General features: G+C 44.8%; 1 protein-coding gene across 3 annotated transcripts in view; it reads right to left on the minus strand.

Moving 5' to 3' along the window:
* LOC110522943 (phosphatidylinositol 4-kinase alpha) overlaps window positions 1-18,293 on the minus strand; it is a 42,857-nt gene that overhangs the window by 7,770 nt on the left and 16,794 nt on the right. For 2 of the 3 annotated variants that reach the window (XM_036977510.1, XM_036977513.1), the window contains exons 19-46: window positions 17,969-18,105; window positions 17,711-17,844; window positions 17,276-17,358; window positions 17,029-17,099; window positions 16,611-16,817; window positions 16,436-16,519; window positions 16,275-16,364; window positions 15,923-16,042; window positions 15,166-15,258; window positions 14,883-15,039; window positions 14,384-14,511; window positions 14,103-14,261; window positions 13,781-13,932; window positions 13,540-13,647; window positions 10,120-10,340; window positions 7,116-7,280; window positions 6,954-7,033; window positions 6,580-6,779; window positions 6,342-6,429; window positions 5,982-6,149; window positions 5,849-5,902; window positions 5,642-5,762; window positions 4,994-5,123; window positions 4,841-4,911; window positions 4,020-4,092; window positions 2,103-2,280; window positions 1,862-1,966; window positions 1,077-1,202 (exon numbers count right to left, since the gene is read on the minus strand). In XM_036977510.1, the coding sequence (XP_036833405.1) occupies window positions 1,077-1,202; window positions 1,862-1,966; window positions 2,103-2,280; window positions 4,020-4,092; window positions 4,841-4,911; window positions 4,994-5,123; window positions 5,642-5,762; window positions 5,849-5,902; window positions 5,982-6,149; window positions 6,342-6,429; window positions 6,580-6,779; window positions 6,954-7,033; window positions 7,116-7,280; window positions 10,120-10,340; window positions 13,540-13,647; window positions 13,781-13,932; window positions 14,103-14,261; window positions 14,384-14,511; window positions 14,883-15,039; window positions 15,166-15,258; window positions 15,923-16,042; window positions 16,275-16,364; window positions 16,436-16,519; window positions 16,611-16,817; window positions 17,029-17,099; window positions 17,276-17,358; window positions 17,711-17,844; window positions 17,969-18,105 (3,503 nt within the window). The remainder of the gene's footprint in view (window positions 1-1,076; window positions 1,203-1,861; window positions 1,967-2,102; window positions 2,281-4,019; window positions 4,093-4,840; window positions 4,912-4,993; window positions 5,124-5,641; window positions 5,763-5,848; window positions 5,903-5,981; window positions 6,150-6,341; window positions 6,430-6,579; window positions 6,780-6,953; window positions 7,034-7,115; window positions 7,281-10,119; window positions 10,341-13,539; window positions 13,648-13,780; window positions 13,933-14,102; window positions 14,262-14,383; window positions 14,512-14,882; window positions 15,040-15,165; window positions 15,259-15,922; window positions 16,043-16,274; window positions 16,365-16,435; window positions 16,520-16,610; window positions 16,818-17,028; window positions 17,100-17,275; window positions 17,359-17,710; window positions 17,845-17,968; window positions 18,106-18,293) is intronic. The other variant, XM_036977511.1, reaches the window with a different exon arrangement.

The raw sequence follows: 18,293 nt of genomic DNA on the forward strand, positions 1-18,293 counted from the left end.
CCTGGATTGTGCAACATTTGCCCATTATTATAAAAAATATATATTCATGCTCTGTCAACTTGGTTGTTGATCATTATCAATGCTAGACAACCATTTTCAGGTCTTGCCACTCAGGAACATTCACTGTCTTCATGGTAAGCAATTCCAGTGTAGATTTGGCCTTGTGTTTTAGGTTATTGTCCTGCTGAAAGATCTCCCAGTGTCTGGAGGAAAGCAGACCGAAACAGGTTTTCCTCTAGGATTCGGTTTCTTTGTTTATCCTGAAAAACTCAAGTTCTTAACAATTACAAGCATATTCATGACATGATGCAGCCAAAACTATGCTTGAAAATTTGGAGAGTGGTACTCAGTAATATGTTTGGAGCAAATCCAATACAACACAACACTTTGATTTCAAGATAAAAAGTTAATTGCTTTACAAAATCTTTTGCAGTATTACTTTAGTGCCTTGTTGCAAACAGGATTCTTGTTTGGAATATTTGTATTCTGTACAGGCTTCTTTCTTGTCACTGTCATTTAGGTTAGTATTGTGGAGGAACTACAATGTTGTTGATCCATCCTTAGTTTTCTCCTATCACAGCCAAACTCTGTTTTAAAGTCACCATTGGCCTCATGGTGAAATCCTTGTGTGGTTTACTTCCTCTCTGACAAATTAGTTAGGAAGGATGCCTGTATCTGTGTCTGGGTGTATTGAATCCATGCAACTTATTATGTGATTTGTTAAGGAAATGTTTACACCTGAACATATATAGGCTTGCCATAACAAAGGGGTTGAAAACTTATTGACTGAAGATATTTCAGCTTTTCATTTTTTATTAATTAGTAAAAATCAAAAAAAAAAAAATTCTACTTTGACATTATTGGCTATTGTGTGTAGGCCAGTGACAAAACAAAATCTAAATGTAATCCATTTTAAATTCAGGCTGTAACAACAAAATGTGGAAAAAGTTGAAAAAGTTAAGACGTGTGAATACCTTCTGAAGGCACTGTAAGTATATGTCCAAATCCGTGAAAAAAATACCACAGTGGGTCAGGTCAGGGATGAAGGTTCAGGGGTTGGGGGACAGTCATCTCACCTTCTGAAAGGCCAGAGTGGACTCATCTCCGTACTGGTTCCTGAAATAGTCGTACATCCCAAAGTCTGTCTGTCTGCCCAGCTGGTCACGGGACTTACAGTCGGGGATACACTCGATCACACCACACTGGACATCGAGACAGATACAAGGAAACCATTACTGTGATGCTTCACAGCACAGAGTAACAAGACAACGGGTAACGTCTAAGGGCTGGGGTGTAGACCACCCCAACTTGTGAGCAAAACATTTTAGCGTCCCCCCTCTTGACAGCGGAAAGTAAAAATGGAAGTTTTAGAGCAGATTTCTGCGATTCTACACATTTTAGCAGAGAAGATTTGACAAATGTACAACTAATTTCATGCAATTCTACTCATTTTGCCATGGGTCAGAGAGAAGATTTTGCAAGTTTCTAACTCATTTCATGCAAATCGAAAAATGTTGATATGGGGCAGAGAGAATAATTCACATTTTATTGGTCACATACACATTGTTAGCAGATGTTAATGCGAGTGTAGCGAAATGCTTGTTTATATAACTGGCCTAGACTAACTTACCAATAAAAAAAATCTTAGCTGACATGCTGATGCACGACAAAATGTTGAAATTGCACCTGGTGTATTCCACTATTCTAACTCTGAACAGTAAGTTGAGATAGCTACAGGGTAAAAAAAAAAAAAAGTAACGGTCTCAACTTACTGTTCGGAGTTAGAATAGCTGAATACACCAGGTGCAATTTCGAAATTGATCCGTGGGCCTGCAAAAAAGGGTGTAGAGGGTATTCTTACCCCGGGGGCAGTAGCAACCACTCTGTAGGGAAACACAAACAGGTCCAGTCCCACCAACTGGAAGATGTTCTTAAACAGACCAATGATCTGGAGAGCCAGCATGTCCTAGAGGGACAAAGAGAGAGGAAGAGAGAGGAGGGATGGAGAGAATACAATTATCAGAAAATGCTGATGACATTTTGTGCTGTTTATAAAGTGCTGAGTATGTAAAATATGCGTGTGGTGTGTGTGTGTGTCGTACCTGTCTGCAGTCATCGCCCACTTTGAAGATGGCAGCTTGCCAGACGATCCTGCGAGCTACTTCTTCGCTGTCCTCCCCGTCCTGAGAGTCTGACTGACAACGCAGACCCTCCTTCTCCAGCTCACTGACCCCACAACGCTTCACCTTGAACTTAGCTAGGTACGGGGCCTTGGCAGCACTGGGGGAGACCAGAGACAGCAGTCGGATATACAGTGCATTCAGAAAGTATTCAAACCCCTTCCATTTTTCCACATTTTGTTACGTTACAGCCTTATTCTAAAATGGATTAAATTAATTATTTTCCTCACCAATCTACACACAAAACCCCATAATGACAAAGCGAAAACAGGTTTTACGATATGTATTAAAAATATAAAAAACTGAAATAGCTTATTTACATAAGTATTCAGACCCTTTGCTATGAGACTCGAAATTGAGCTCAGGTGCATCCTGTTTCGATTGATCATCCTTGAGATGTTTCTGCAACTTGCTTGGAGTCCAGCTGTGGTAAATTCAATTGATTGGACAAGATTTGGAAAGGCACACACCTGTCTATATAAGGTCCCACAGTTGACAGTGTATGTCAGTGCAAAAACCTAGCCATGAGGTCGAAGGAATTGTCTGTAGAACTCCGAAACAGGATTGTGTTGAGGCACAGATCTGGGGAAGGGTACCAAAACATGTCTGCAGTATTGAAGGTCCCCAAGAACACAGTTGCCTCCATCGTTTCTAAATGGAAGAAGTTTGGAACCACCAAGACTCTTTCTAGTGCTGGCCACCCAGCCAAACTGAGCAATCGGGGGAGAAGGGCCTTGGTGAGGGAGGTGACCAAGTACCCGATGGTCAACCTGACAGAGCTCCAGAGTTCCTTTGTGGAGATGGGAGAACCTTCCAGAAGGACAACCATCTCTGCAGCACTCCAACAATCAGGCCTTTATGGTAGAGTGGCCAGACGGAAGCAACTCCTCAGTAAAAAGCACATGACAGCCCGCTTGGAGGTTTTCCAAAGGGCACCTAAAGGACTCTGACAATGAGAAACAAGATTCTCTGGTCTGATCTGAAGGAAACCTGGCACCATCCCTACGGTGAAGCAGGGTGGTGGCAGCATCATGCTGTGGGGATGTTTTCAGTGGCAGGGACTCAGAGACTAGTTAGGATTGAGGGAAAGATGAACAGAGCAAAGTACAGAGAGATCCTTGATGAAAACCTGCTCCAGAGCGCTCAGGACCTCAGAATGGGGCAAAGGTTCATCTTCCAACAGGACAACGACCCTAAGCATACAGTCAAGACAATGCAGGAGCGGCTTCAGGACAAGTCTCTGAATGTTCTCGAGTGGCCCAGCCAGAGTCCGGACTTGAAACCGATCGAACATCTCTGGAGACACCTGAAAATAGCTATGCAGCAACGCTCCCCATCCAACCGGACAGAGCTTGAGAGGATCTGCAGAGCAGAATGGGAGAAACTCCCCAAATACAGGTGTGCCAAGCTTGTAGCGTCATACCCAAGAAGACTCGATGCTGTAATCGCTGCCAAAGGTGCTTCAACAAAGTACTGAGTAAAGGGTCTGAATATTTATGTGAATGTGATATTGCAGTTATTTATGTTTAAAAACCTGTTTTAGCTTTGTCATTATGGGGTATCGTGTGTAGAAAAACAATTTCATCCATTTTAAAAGAAAGATGTAACGTAACAAAATGTGGAAAAAGTCAAAGGGTCAGAATACTTTCCAAATGTGCTGTACATCCTGTGAGATAGGTTTATTTTCCTTTCTTGAAATAGCAATAGAAAGGAATAGATATCCACATACCATTGAATGATCCTGTATACTTTATTGCAACGTTTCAACTGGAAGGTCTTTGTCAGGCATAAAAATCATTAATTAAATCAATCGAATGAATAAAATCAATTCGTCAGTACCTTTGCATGGGTGTTCCAGACTTGTAGTCGATGTCTAGTACGATGGCCTCTGGGTTACTGGGCAGATAGCAGCCTGGAGGATGGCCACCAGTGGAGGACAGGCATACAACGGTCAGACACACACATACCTTACACTACTGCTTCCACGTAGCACAATCACAGATATCGGAATCAACTGCTTAGAGAGGTCAAAACACCTTGGGTAAAACTATTCATACATTTACAATACACCTCACTGTAATCGAACACGCACCCGCACAGACATAGGTATTTCATCATTTGGGCAAAAGTCCGTCCTCCACCCTCTGTCCTCTGTGACCCGGAAACCGATAAGTGGTTGAGAGGTCAAGGAGAAGTCAATTTGTTAGTAGGCGAACGGGAAAGTGTCCTCCCCTCGAGGAGGGGAGGACAGTCATGTGTATCCTACTTGAGCCCTTCGCGGAAGAGTTGAAAATAATCTACGACACCCTTTGAAACCAGCTTTTGAAAGCATGCACACGTTTAAAGACAACATCCTATTTATTGTTTTATCTATAAAATGTCTTGCACAAGTAACTTCACTTGTTTTTCATCACTTCACACATTGATTTTGCCATTTGCTTGATGACGCGCGGGTGGAGAGGGAGTCTCGTTTCATACAAGGTCATTTATCACCCAGGTTCCCTCTCCTCAATTACCTTTGACCTGTTTTTTGGTGTTTTTGTTTTTGAATAAAAAATAAATACATTTAAAATGGAGGAGAGAGAGAGAGGACACAGGAGTTGAGCAAATGCAATTAAGGAAAGGCTGTTGTACCACGGATGTGTCCTAGCTGTTGTTACCTGGCTGGACTTTGATGTCAGACAGAGCCTTGAGACAGGCCCTCTTCCTCTCGTCTCCCTTTGGGGTGGGCCTGAAAAACACCAACACTTCAATGTCCAAAAACTGAACTGGTTAACAGCAGTGGACTACATAAGGATGGGTGTTAGTCTCACTTAATGATTGCAGATACGTTAGTGATTTTGTCAAAGAAGTCAAACTCTCTCTGGAAGAAGTCTTTAGCTGCACCAGACTGAGCACCTATTATCTCCTCAACCATCTCCTCCAACAGATCCCCGATGTCGGCTACACGGAGAAACAGAGAGAGAGAGATAGAGACGGTGACAGAGACAGAGGGGGAGAGAGAAAGGAGTGGTAAGAGTGAGTGTGTACATATGCGCGCGTGTGTAAAAGTCAAGACCAACATTATTGATAAAGATGAGCAAAAAAAGACTGTATAAAATCAATTATAAAAACACTGAGCTACATTGTATTTTATGTTCTAAAATGTTATGTTCTTATTCTATACTAATACAATTTTCTTGCTGGAAGATCCACTTGCAAACAAGTATTAGCCTCCTGTCAGAGGCAACCAGGTTTTTGGCTAAAATGTCCTGGTACTTGGTAAAGTTCATGATGCCATTGACCTTAACAAGGGCCCCAGGACCAGTGGAAGCAAAATAGCCCCGTAACATCAAAGATCCATCACCATATTTTACAATAGGTATGGGGTTCTTTTCCGCATATGCATCCTTCTACCAACACCAAAGGGTGCCAATAATTTTGGTCGTGACTTTGTGTGTTTGTGTGTGTGTGTGTCTCACGGTCTTTGTGGTGTGCCTCCTCGTCCAGGTAGATGTTCGTCTTCATGTTCCAGATGAACTGGTGGGCCAACAGCTGAGACTTCTGGGCCGCCCACAGGATGTACTCTCTCACATAGCCCATCTGCCAATCAAACACAAGCGTGGTATCTTTCACACCACACACAGGGTAATGTAGAAACACAGCAGCTAGTTAGTAGTGTCACTCACCTTGTCATAGCGCAGGGCCTGAACTATCTGAGGAATGTAAAACAGGATGGCATCCTAGAGAAGAAACAAATACATTAGGATAAGTGACGGTATAAAGTGTGTGTGTGTGTGTGTGTGTGTGTGTGTTACATACCGGAGGAAACGACCGTAGTACTTTGACCCCGTACTGAGCGGTGAGGGGATGTGGGGGGTACATGGAGGAGAAGTAGGACAGGCCAGTGGGAGGGTCAGCAGGAGCCCAACATAGGATATGACTCAGCTCTGGAGAGTCTGCATCAATGGTGTGCCACGTCACCAGGAACTAGAAAACACACAATTATTTATTTTGTTGAATGACAAAAAACAATTAGAAACACCCACCACTTTTGAACCTGAACTTCGTGGCTCTGACATAAAAAAACAACAACATGTTCTTCAACAAACATCTTTGAGATATGATGAGCATTGGCCACTCCTGTGTAGCAGATGACTGCCGAACTACAGGTTGACTCACCTTGACGGCCTCAGGTACGTCACTGACCGCTCCAGGGTCCAGCCTCACCAGCCGGGTCACCTCAGCCACGATCGCATCGTTCTTAAACCTAAACACACACACACGAGAGGGTTAGCACTAACATGCCACAATCGCAACTTTCTTCAACCTGACAACAACAGTTATTATTCAGGTGGAACCAATCTAAAGCTTTCCACGTTTCCCCTACAAGTGTCTGTGTGAGACTGTGTGCGTTTACCTGGCAGGTAGCTGCATAGCCAGATAAGGAGCTATACTCCAGGCCAGGTTGACGTTGTCTTTCCACTGTTTCTCACTGAGGCTGATGTACTTTGACCTCCAGTTGGCGATGCTGGTCTCCACGGACTGTTCTGTAGCGATGGCCAACTCCTGGGTGCACAGAGGGTTGTACCAGGTAGTCAACCGCTCAATCTCACTGGCCTAGAGGGGGTGGGGTGGGGGGAGAGAGAGAGAGAGGACGTCAGTCCTAGCAACAAAGTGGACGGTCAGAATGTAGGACTAACAGCAAATGAATAGCAAGAAGGCAGAGTCAAAGGGAATGTTACTGTCCGAACAGAAACCTTCCACAGTAAAAATCCCCACTGTTGCTCTCACCAGTAAGGCCAGCAGCAGGGTCCGACGCTTCATGTAGTACTTATGGAGCTGAGTCCCTCTGTTACTCTTCTTAGACATGCCTGGGGACAGGAAGGACATGGTCAGATCGTGTGTGTGGGGCGCATTGCGTCTGTCTGTCTTGTGTGTGTGTGTGTGTGTTACCTGACTTCTTGGAGGCGGTGGACATGCCAGAGGACAGAGGGTAGGTGTTGATCCAGCCACTCTGGCCACTCTGCTGGGAGCGGGAGCTGGAGTCATGAGACATGGTGCTCCTGGGGTCCTGGGCCGTCATCACAGAAAGACTGTTCAAAGACGGGTCCTGGTTGTCTACACACACACACAGGCATACAGTGCTTTCAGAAGGTATTCACACCCCTTGACTCTTTCCACAGTTTGTTGTGTTACAAAGTGGGATTCAAATAGATATCATGATTTTGTTCATGATCTACACAAAATACTCTGTAATGTCAAAGTAGAAGAAAAATTCTAGCATTTGTAAAAAAAAAAAACTCATTACAAATAAAACATTATTACATCTTGATTAGATAAGTATTCAACCCCATAAGTCAATACATGTTAAAATCACATTTGGCAGCGATTACAATTGTGAATCGTTCTGGGTAAGCCTCTAAGAGCTTTGCATACCTGCATTGTACAATATTTGCACATTGTTATTTTTTTAAATCTTCAAGCTCAGTAAAGTTGGTTGTTGATCATTGCTAGACAGCCTTTTTCAAGTCTTGCTGTAAAGCCAATTTAAAGTAAACGCTGTAACTAGGCCCCTCAGGAACATTCCATGTCTTCATGGTAAGCAACTCCAGTGTAGATTTGGCCTTGTGTTTTAGGTTATTGTCCTGCTCCCAGTGTCTGGTGAAATGCAGACTGAACCAGGTTTTCCTCTAGGATTTTGCTTGTGCTTAGCTCTATTCTGTTTCTTGCTGATGACAAGCATAACATGATGCAGCCACCACCATGCTTTAAAATATGAAGAGTGGTACTCAGTGTTGTGTTATGTTTGGGGCAAATCCAACACAACACTTTGTATTCAGGACAAAAAGTAAAGTTCTTTGCCACATTTTTTGCAGTTTTACTTTAGTGCCTTATCCACAATATTAACCTAATATGTCAATTAGGTTAGTATTGTGGAGTAACTACAGTGTTGTTGACCCATCCTCAGTTCTCCTATCATAGCTATTAAACTTTTTAACTGTTTTAAAGTCACCTTTGGCCTCATGGTGAAATCCCTGAGCGGTTTCCTTCCTCTCCAGCAACTGAGTTAGGAAGGACACCTTTATCTTTGTATTGACTGGGTGTATTGATACAACATCCAAAGTGTAATTAATAACTTCACCATGCTCAAAAGGGATATTCAAAGACGGTAAAAATAAAATTAAAACACATCTACCAATAGTTGCCTTTCATTGCGAAGCATTGGAAAACCTCCTTGGTCTTTGTGGTTGAATATTCACTGCTTGACTGAGGGACCTTACAGATAATTGTATGTGTGGGGTACAGAGATGAGGTAGTCATTTAAAAAAAAAAACATGTTAAACTATTACACAGTAAGTCCATGTCACTTATTATGTGACTTGTTAAGCAAATGTTTGCTCCTGAACTTATTTTGGCTTGCCATAACAAAGGGGTTGAATACTTATTGACTGAAGACATTTCAGCTTTTCATTTTAAAATTAATTTGTAAACATTTCTAAAAACATCATACTCCTTTGACATTAGGGTCTTGTGTGTAAACCAGTGACAATTTTTTTTTACATTTTTTAAAATTCATTTGAATTTCATTAATTTTAAATTCAGGCTATAACAACAAAATGTGTAAAAAGTCAAGGGATGTGAATACTTTCTGAATACACTGTAGGTAGGGATAAAGTACACACACACAGTCTTTCTATCCCTTATTATTTGGGCCCTGGGGTTTTCCCGACTATAATCTACTTCCTCATTTAACACTCTCTATCCATATCTCTTTATCCCTCCCTCTTTCACCTACAAACTCAACTATCTCCTGCTGCAATTATCTCTGTCCATCTAACGCCTAATTCCTTCACATTCTCTAGCTACATCTTTCTCCATCCCTCAATGCATTCATCTAAAACAACATTGGCATGCATCCCTCTCTCTACCACTCAATGCATTCATTCCTAAATCCACACGGACATGCATCACCATCCATGGACAAGACATTGTGAAATATAAATGAGGCGACGAGCATCGTCTCAGCATTCGATGGAGAGGAAGGAGTTTTTGAAGAGCGATATGATGAGCTTTATAACGTTAGTCCTGTATTATATGAGATGACCATGCGTTGGTCCCACAGGCAGTGGTAGAATTTACCCCTAACCGCTGATACAGTCAGACATTATTTCACCCACCTGATGGTAAAGGGTTACCATTGAGGGTAGAGTAATCTGATTCTAGATCTGTGGTTAGGGCTAGTTTCTACCCGGCGCGATCCGATGTGTTATGAAGTGAGATCATGTTGTTCTTGGGGTCGCCAGGGACGGACAGGAGGAAGGAGCGGTGTGGGTGGTGGAGAAGAAATACGTCTCAAATTTCTCAATTTGTTTGTTTTCTTTTTGTTGACAAATTGACAAATCGAGCTGAGGGGCGGATCGGCATGATATGTGTAGAATAATAATAATAAATAATCAATCATGCATTTTATCAGAGGTGGCAAATCTGCGCCTTGCTCCGCAGCAGACAAATAGATGGATAGAGTAAAATAGATATAAAGAAAGAGAGACCGAAAGAAAAAGAGAGAGAAAGGAGAGAAAGAGAGAAGAAAAAGAGAGAGAGAGAGAGAGAAAGCGAGACAGAAAGAAAAAGAGACAGAAAAAGAGACAGAAGAGAGAAAGACAAAGAGAGAAAGATAGGAGAGAAAGAAAAAGCGAAAGGAGAAAGAAAAAGAGAAAGAAACAGACAGAAAAAGAGAGAAAGAGAGAAAGAGAAAGAGAGAAAGAAAGAAATATATAGAGAAAAAGAGACAGAAATAAATAGAGTGAGATCCTACAGACTATAAAGATTTATCGATCTATGAGCAACGTATCAAGGAGCCTGATCAGGCGTCAGATTTGACCTGTGTAAAAACATGCTCTTGTAGTCTTGCAATGCTGTTGTTAATCAGCCGGTGTTTCCACCGCTGTAGGCTTACTTAGCATCGATATCGGAGAAGTGCTGGACACGATTAGTGATCCGAATATCCCGGCAGAGAGGGTGCTGGGGGTGGGCACGGCGCCTAGCTCACCGGGAGGAACCAGCTGGCACGCTGCCAGGTACTTCTTGTCCGACAGGATGCTGGCGTAGAAACGAATCATGAAGCTGATGTCCTCACGCAGACGCTTGTCCCCCTGAGTAGGGAACTTAGGAGGGGCACTAGAGGGGGGGGGGGGGGGGGGGGGGGGGGGGGGGGGAATGAGGGAAGTATACAATTAATTAACACAAGAAAATCCTGACCTCTGGATCATTGGCCCCTTCGGGCCAATGACACGTGTTACGAACAACAACATTCTGCAAAATACATACCTTTTTTACATTAGTATTATAATTTTAGCTTACGGCACCTGGTATTCATAGGCGGTCTCCCGTCCCAGTACTAATCAGGCCCGACCCTGAACAGGTGTTCAACAGGTGGAATGGCCACAAGCGTATTTTTTTGTACCCCATTTCCTCCCTGCTCCAAAACCGCCATAAAAAAAGGCAGACTACGGTTTGCAACTGCACACGGGGACAAAGATCTTACTTTTTGGAGAAATGTCCTCTGGTCTGATTAAACAAAAATAGTAGTGTTTGGCCATAATGACCATCGTTATGTTTGGAGGAAAAAGGGGGAGGCTTGCAAGCCGTGAAGCACACCGGTGGCAGATTCATGTTGTGGGGGTGCTTGGCTGCAGGAGGGACTGGTGCACTTCACAAAATAGATGGCAGGAAAATTATGTGGAAATATTGAAGCAACATCAAGACATCAGTCAGGAAGTTAAGGCTTGGGTCTTCCAAATGGACAATGACCCCAAGCAAACTTCCAAAGTTGTGGCAAAAGGGCTTAAGGACAACAAAGCCAAGGTATTGGAGTGGCCATCACAAAGCCCTGACCTCAATCCTATAGAACACTTGTGGGCAGAACTGAAAAAGCTTGTGCGAGCAAGGAGGCCAACAAACCTGACTCAGTTACACAAGCTCTGTCAGGAGGAATGGGCCAAAATTCACCCAACTTATTGTGGGAAGCTTGTGAAAGGCTGCCCAAAACGTTTGACCAAAGTTAAACAATTTAAAGGCAATGCTACCAAATACTAATTGAGTGTATGTAAACTTCTGACCCACTGGGAATGTGATGAAAGAAGTAAAATATTAAATACATCATTCTCTCTACTATTATTCTGACATTACCCATTAAAATAAAGTGGTGATCCTAACGGACCTAAGACAGGGAATTTTTTGCTAGGATTAAATGTCAGGAATTGTGAAAAACTGAGTTCATATTTATTTGTCTAAGGTGTATTTAAACTTACTTTAAAGTATTTTTACTTAAGTACTTTACACAACCGATTGGGAATGAATACAAACGTATCATCAGCAGCATAGTGTCCCGTTTCTTCTCCGCTTTCCTGGTAGCCATGTGTGGAATGTCATTGACCTATTGACCTTATAGTCTATAACCACGGCACAATAATGCACAATCCTCACGCTTGCTGTTTAACCACCACCAGCTATAATAACCTCAAGACCCATCATTGGAACTCCTTTCCCCTGCATAGGGCTACCTGACATCACATCATCTGGCTTTTGAGGATCCTCCCTCGGAGAGGAAACTATTTATTAAAATGGCATATCGCATATTGTTGAGTAAACATGATGCTCTCTCCTTGTGGTAAAGATACTAATTTAGAGAGGGAAAGTTATCGCCCATGTTAGTAGTGAAGGACTATGGAGTAGAACCTCCTGTGTGTGTGTGTGTGTACCTGAAGTAGTCGAAGGCGGTGGAGTAGAACTTCCTGTGTGAGTGTGTACCTGAAGTAGTCGAAGGCGGTGGAGTAGAACATCCTGTGTGTGTGTGTGTACCTGAAGTAGTCGAAGGCGGTGGAGTAGAACTTCCTGTGTGTGTGTGTGTACCTGAAGTAGTCGAAGGCGGTGGAGTAGAACTTCCTGTGTGTGTGTGTGTGTACCTGAAGTAGTCGAAGGCGGTGGAGTAGAACTTCCTGTGTGTGTGTTTATGTACCTGAAGTAGTCGAAGGCGGTGGAGTAGAACTTCCTGTGTGTGTGTGTGTGTGTACCTGAAGTAGTCGAAGGCGGTGGAGTAGAACTTCCTGTGTGTGTGTGTGTGTGTGTGTGTGTGTGTGTGTGTACCTGAAGTAGTCGAAGGCGGTGGAGTAGAACTTCCTGTGTGTGTGTTTGTGTACCTGAAGTAGTCGAAGGCGGTGGAGTAGAACTTCCTGTGTGTGTGTGTGTGTGTACCTGAAGTAGTCGAAGGCGGTGGAGTAAAACTTCCTGTGTGTGTGTGTGTGTGTGTGTGTGTACCTGAAGTAGTCGAAGGCGGTGGAGTAGAACTTCCTGTGTGTGTGTGTGTGTGTGTGTGTGTGTACCTGAAGTAGTCGAAGGCGGTGGAGTAGAACTTCCTGTGTGTGTACCTGAAGTAGTCGAAGGCGGTGGAGTAGAACTTCCTGTGTGTGTGTGTAACTGAAGTAGTCAAAGGCGGTGGAGTAGAACTTCCTGTGTGTGTGTGTGTGTGTGTGTGTACCTTAAGTAGTCGAAGGCGGTGGAGTAGAACTTCCTGTGTGTGTGTGTGTGTGTGTACCTGAAGTAGTCGAAGGCGGTGGAGTAGAACTTCCTGTGTGTGTGTGTGTACCTGAAGTAGTCGAAGGCGGTGGAGTAGAACTTCCTGTGTGTGTGTGTACCTGAAGTAGTCGAAGGCGGTGGAGTAGAACATCCTGTGTGTGTGTGTGTACCTGAAGTAGTCGAAGGCGGTGGAGTAGAACTTCCTGTGTGTGTGTGTGTGTGTACCTGAAGTAGTCGAAGGCGGTGGAGTAGAACTTCCTGTGTGTGTGTGTGTGTGTACCTGAAGTAGTCGAAGGCGGTGGAGTAGAACTTCCTGTGTGTGTGTGTACCTGAAGTAGTCAAAGGCGGTGGAGTAGAACTTCCTGTGTGTGTGTGTGTGTGTACCTGAAGTAGTCGAAGGCGGTGGAGTAGAACTTCCTGTGTGTGTGTGTGTACCTGAAGTAGTCGAAGGCGGTGGAGTAGAACTTCCTGTGTGTGTGTGTACCTGAAGTAGTCGAAGGCGGTGGAGTAGAACTTCCTGTGTGTGTGTGTGTGTGTACCTGAAGTAGTCGAAGGCGGTGGAGTAGAACTTCCTGTGTGTGTGTGTGTGTGTGTGTGTGTACCTGAAGTAGTCGAAGGCAGTGGAGTAGAACTTCCTGTGTGTGTGTGTACCTGAAGTAGTCGAAGGCGGTGGAGTAGAACTTCCTGTGTGTGTGTGTACCTGAAGTAGTCGAAGGCGGTGGAGTAGAACTTCCTGTGTGTGTGTGTGTGTGTGTACCTGAAGTAGTCGAAGGCGGTGGAGTAGAACTTCCTGTGTGTGTACCTGAAGTAGTCGAAGGCGGTGGAGTAGATCTTCTCTCGGAGGACATTTCTGATGGTGGTGTTGGTGACTACGTCAGAATGGAGCAGTGCTAGACCCAGAGTTAGGAGCCTACACACACACACACACACAGAGAGAGATTACCTCAATGAATTTGCTCTGAATCAGAAACTGGATCTTGTGTGTGTGTGTGTGTGTGTGTGTGTGTGTGTGTGTGTGTGTGTGTGTGTGTGTGTGTGTGGACCTAAAGCGAGGTCCGATGGCGGCTACGTGGCGGTTGAGGCTGCTCTTGGCCCCGCCTACATTGAGGGAGAGCGAGCGTTGTAATAGGCTCCCGAATATCTCCACCTGGTCTTCACTGGAATATTTAGCTATCTCAAACCTCTGAACCAGGAACTGGGGAGAGAAAGAGGGAGGGAGAGAAGGAGAAAGTAGAAGACGAGTTGGAGGGGGGGGGGGGGGGCATGGAATAAAAACGTTTTAACAGCACACGTAGGACTCATGCAGTGAATTCCACCTACTCTAGTATTTTAAGCGAACTGGATTGAACACACACACACACACACCTCTATCCAAATACAGTGAGGGGTGACGTCGGGGGGACAGGGGACAGGCTGACTCTCCTCTGAGGCTGCTAGGGGATCAGCCTCCACCTGAGCATCAGAGAACAAGCCCATCTTCAGCTCCACTGTCATCTGCCACGCCCCCGCCATCTCACGCATGAACTACAGACAGAGAGAGAGAATACCCGTGTTAGTGTGGGTTTGAATGAGGGTCCCACCACTATTTTCACAGAAATACACAATGTTACTTCAACTCCAGCAATAGATGTCTACAACATGCTTACCGGGACCTCCACTCCAGTGCGAGCAGCCAGCAGCCATTCCCAGCAGGCGATAGCCGTCTCCATGCCGTGCTCTGTAAACATCTTCAGAGGAGACCAACACAGGTGGTGCAGCAGCTGAGGATCACACTCTTCACACACACAGAGAGACAGAGACAGGGAGACAGAGAGACAGAGAGACACAGAGAGAGAGAGAGAGAGAGAGAGACACACACAACACAAGCCTTCAATATAATGAGACAGACGGACCAGACGAGACAGACAGGACAGACGAGACAGACTGGACATCATTATGGACCGATACATTTTCAAATAGCTGCCCTTTATCTGGCCCGCTAAATACTTCTGATGAACAAATCGATCTGGACAAAAATATGTGCAGCCCTTCAGCTGAATTTTGAAAGCCCGATGTAGCCCTCGAGCCGGAAATGATTGCCCGACCCTGAGCTACATGGTGCATTCCTTCCCTTCCAAAAAAAAGTCAACTCGTCAGCACACACACCTTTAGTGCTGATGAGCAGAGCAGCCAGTTTGAACATGTTCTCAGTGAAGGCCTCAGGGTTCTGAGTGTCAAGGGCCTCTGTCATCTGTTTGACCATCAGGGTGGACAGGTCTGACTGGCTACGCACCGCCTCAATGAAATGAATCATACCTGCCACCTGGAGGGAGAAACACACACACACACACAATGCCGATGTGAACCGCAACATTGTTCTGTTGACTCAGCCGAAGAAATATGAAGAAGTGAGTGTCCGGTCCAGAACTGTAGTAGTGTCTCTCTGTACCTCTCCAGCATAGCGGTTCCTCAGGTTGAGTGAGGCCATGAAGTTGGAGTAGTCTTTCTTCACACAGGCTGGCCTCTCTGTCAGCTGAGTGATCTGGAGGGGAGGAAGGGACTTGGTTAGTGTGTGTGTGTGGACACGTTTTATTATACTTGTGAGTACCAGAAGTCCTACAACTCTGAGAAGTCAGGATATTTTGCCGGTCCTCACTTGTAAAAAGGCTATTTTAGGCTTAGGGGTTAGGGTTAGAATTAGGGTTAGGTGTTAGGTTTAGGGTTAGGTTTAGAATTAGGGTTAGGGGTTAGGTTTAGAATTAGGGTTAGGTGTTAGGTTTAGGGTTAGAATTAGGGGTTAGGTTTAGGGTTAGAATTAGGGTTAGGGGTTAGGTTTAGGGTTAGAATTAGGGTTAGAATTAGGGGTTAGAATTAGGGTTAGGGGTTAGGTTTAGGGTTAGAATTAGGGTTAGGGGTTAGGTTTAGGGTTAGAATTAGGGTTAGAATTAGGGGTTAGAATTAGGGTTAGGGGTTAGGTTTAGGGTTAGAATTAGGGTTAGGGGTTAGGTTTAGGGTTAGAATTAGGGTTAGAATTAGGGTTAGGGGTTAGAATTAGGGGTTAGAATTAGGGTTAGGGGTTAGGTTTAGGGGTTAGAATTAGGGTTAGAATTAGGGTTAGAATTAGGGTTAGAATTAGGGTTAGAATTAGAGTTATGGAAAATACAATTTTGAATGGAAATACATTTTAGGTGTGTGTGTGTTCTCACCCCTAGCGTAGTGCTCTGTCTGTTGTAGCCAGCGAAGTGCAGGATGCTCTCTGTAGCCATGGCCAGGCCAGTGTGCTGGGACAGACCTGACACCCAGTTCTGATGCTTGTTCAGGTACTCCTGGAGATGGAGAAGAACATCAAAAACAGGGAATAAAGACAAGACTCATCTAAAACCTTGACTTCCTCAAAAAAGCCATTTAGAACCTATTCATGAACAATGATTTGACAGAACATCTGCAATTGCTTTCCATCTGCTTTTCCTTTACAAAATGTGTGTGTGTGTGTGTGTGTGTGTGTGTGTGTGTGTGTGTGTGTGTGTGTGTGTGTGTGTGTGTGTGTGTGTAGCTCACCTGTAGGTGTGACTTGGTGACAGAGGGGGCCCACTTCATGGCTTCTTTCAGGATCTCCCCACAGCGAGCAGCAAAGTCCTTCACTATGCTCTACAACCACAGAGAAACGTCAATGCAACATTCAGAAAACACACACACACACACCAAACACCCATTCCTACCTCTCTGGCCTCGTATGTGTCTGGTACAGTGATCCTGTAGGGGGTGTCCGGGATGTCGTAGTACGGCTGGTCCTTATGGATGTCCTATACACAAAGCAGGGGCACAAATCAATACATTGAGGGATCACAGAGAATAAGAAATGGCAGGTGGATACCAGAGAGCATGTGTGCGCACCGCGCCGAGGGAGAGGGAGAGGGTCTGCAGGATGTCCAGCATCGTCTTCAGTACGCGGCCACTCCACAGCAGGTGGGGGAACGTTTCGGCCAGACCTGACAGATATTTGTCGGCCACCCTACGGATCCTCTTGTGGATGTGGTTGAAATTGACCAATAGGAACTGAGCGTGGCGCTCCAACTCCTCCTCGTGGGCTTTAGTCTTCGGCTGGGGAGAGAAACACAGGAGAGAGCAACGGTTAAACCAACCCACCAATCATTGGAGAGGACATGCTCCACAGACGGTCAGGTGTCCTTGACTTTCAGATGCTCTTGCGTCTCTCCGTTTTGATTGAATCTGACGACGGGACGGTCCTCAAATATTCGTTGTACGACTCCATGGCTAGTGTTGGGTGTTAAGTGTTATCCGACAACCTTACCTTCTCAGCCATCATCTGTAGGAAGACCTCAAACACTTTGTCCCCAACGGCTATCACACACTGCATCATACCTGGAGACAAAGAGAGGAGACATTCATTATATCACTGTCTAAATCATGTGGAATAAACGGCAAATATATTTGTAATAAATGTGTAATAGCGGTCTAATACATGAGTAATACCTGTGTAACACCTGTAATACCTGTGTATTAACTGCAATGACTGCAATGACTGTAATGCAGCTTACCAGACTTGTCCTTCTGGATGGCTCTGTCCTCAAAGTAGCGGAACATCACCTGGAAACGGTCAGAGTCTAGAGCACGCAGCATCCTGGTGAGAGAAGAGGGGAGAGATGGATTGGAAACGGTCAGAGTCTAGAGCACGCAGCATCCTGGGGAGAGATGGATTGGAAACGGTCAGAGTCTAGAGCACGCAGCATCCTGGTGAGAGAAGAGGGGAGAGATGGATTAGAGCACACAGCATCCTGGTGAGAGATGGACTGGAAACGGTCAGAGTCTAGAGCACGCAGCATCCTGGTGAGAGAAGAGGGGAGAGATGGATTGGAAACGGTCAGAGTCTAGAGCATGCAGCATCCTGGTGAGAGAAGAGGGTAGAGATGGATTGGAAACGGTCAGAGTCTAGAGCACACAGCATCCTGGTGAGAGAAGAGGGGAGAGATTACCTCATGTACTCCAGCCTGTAGACAGACAGTAGGTAGGTCGACATGGCAAAGTCTAGTTTGTTGATGAGAGCAGATACCTCAGGAGGAGGATCTAGCAGGTTTATAATGGTGCTTCTCAGGTCATTCAGCTCCGCCTGAAAACACACACATACACACAAAACCAGGGAACGTCAGCCAAGTGTGTGTGTGTGTGTTTGTAGTAGGACGTGCGTGTATGTCTGTACACGATCTGTATGTGTGTGTGGTTGCGTTTCGTACTGCGGTGACAGTGTCGTTCTTCAGGGCAGAGTTGTACTGTAGTTCAGAGCGTAGGGGTTCTCCACTGGGGAAAGTGAGGAGGGGAGACTTGGTGGCGATCTCACACACTCCCTCATACCACTCCTCTGGCCACAGACCTGCAGAACACACAAAACCCTTAATAAACCTATGCACTTTTACACAGCAGAATGACTGTTAGCCTGATAAACTCACTTTAATCTTACCATCAGATGGGTATAGGCCACCATTTAAACCACGTCGAGTCAATTCTATAGATTGTACACCAATCCTGGTGGTTTACTGTAGTATATGTTAATATAATCTT

The sequence above is a fragment of the Oncorhynchus mykiss genome, chromosome 5, assembly GCF_013265735.2.
Source record: "Oncorhynchus mykiss isolate Arlee chromosome 5, USDA_OmykA_1.1, whole genome shotgun sequence".
Taxonomy (NCBI): domain Eukaryota; kingdom Metazoa; phylum Chordata; class Actinopteri; order Salmoniformes; family Salmonidae; genus Oncorhynchus; species Oncorhynchus mykiss.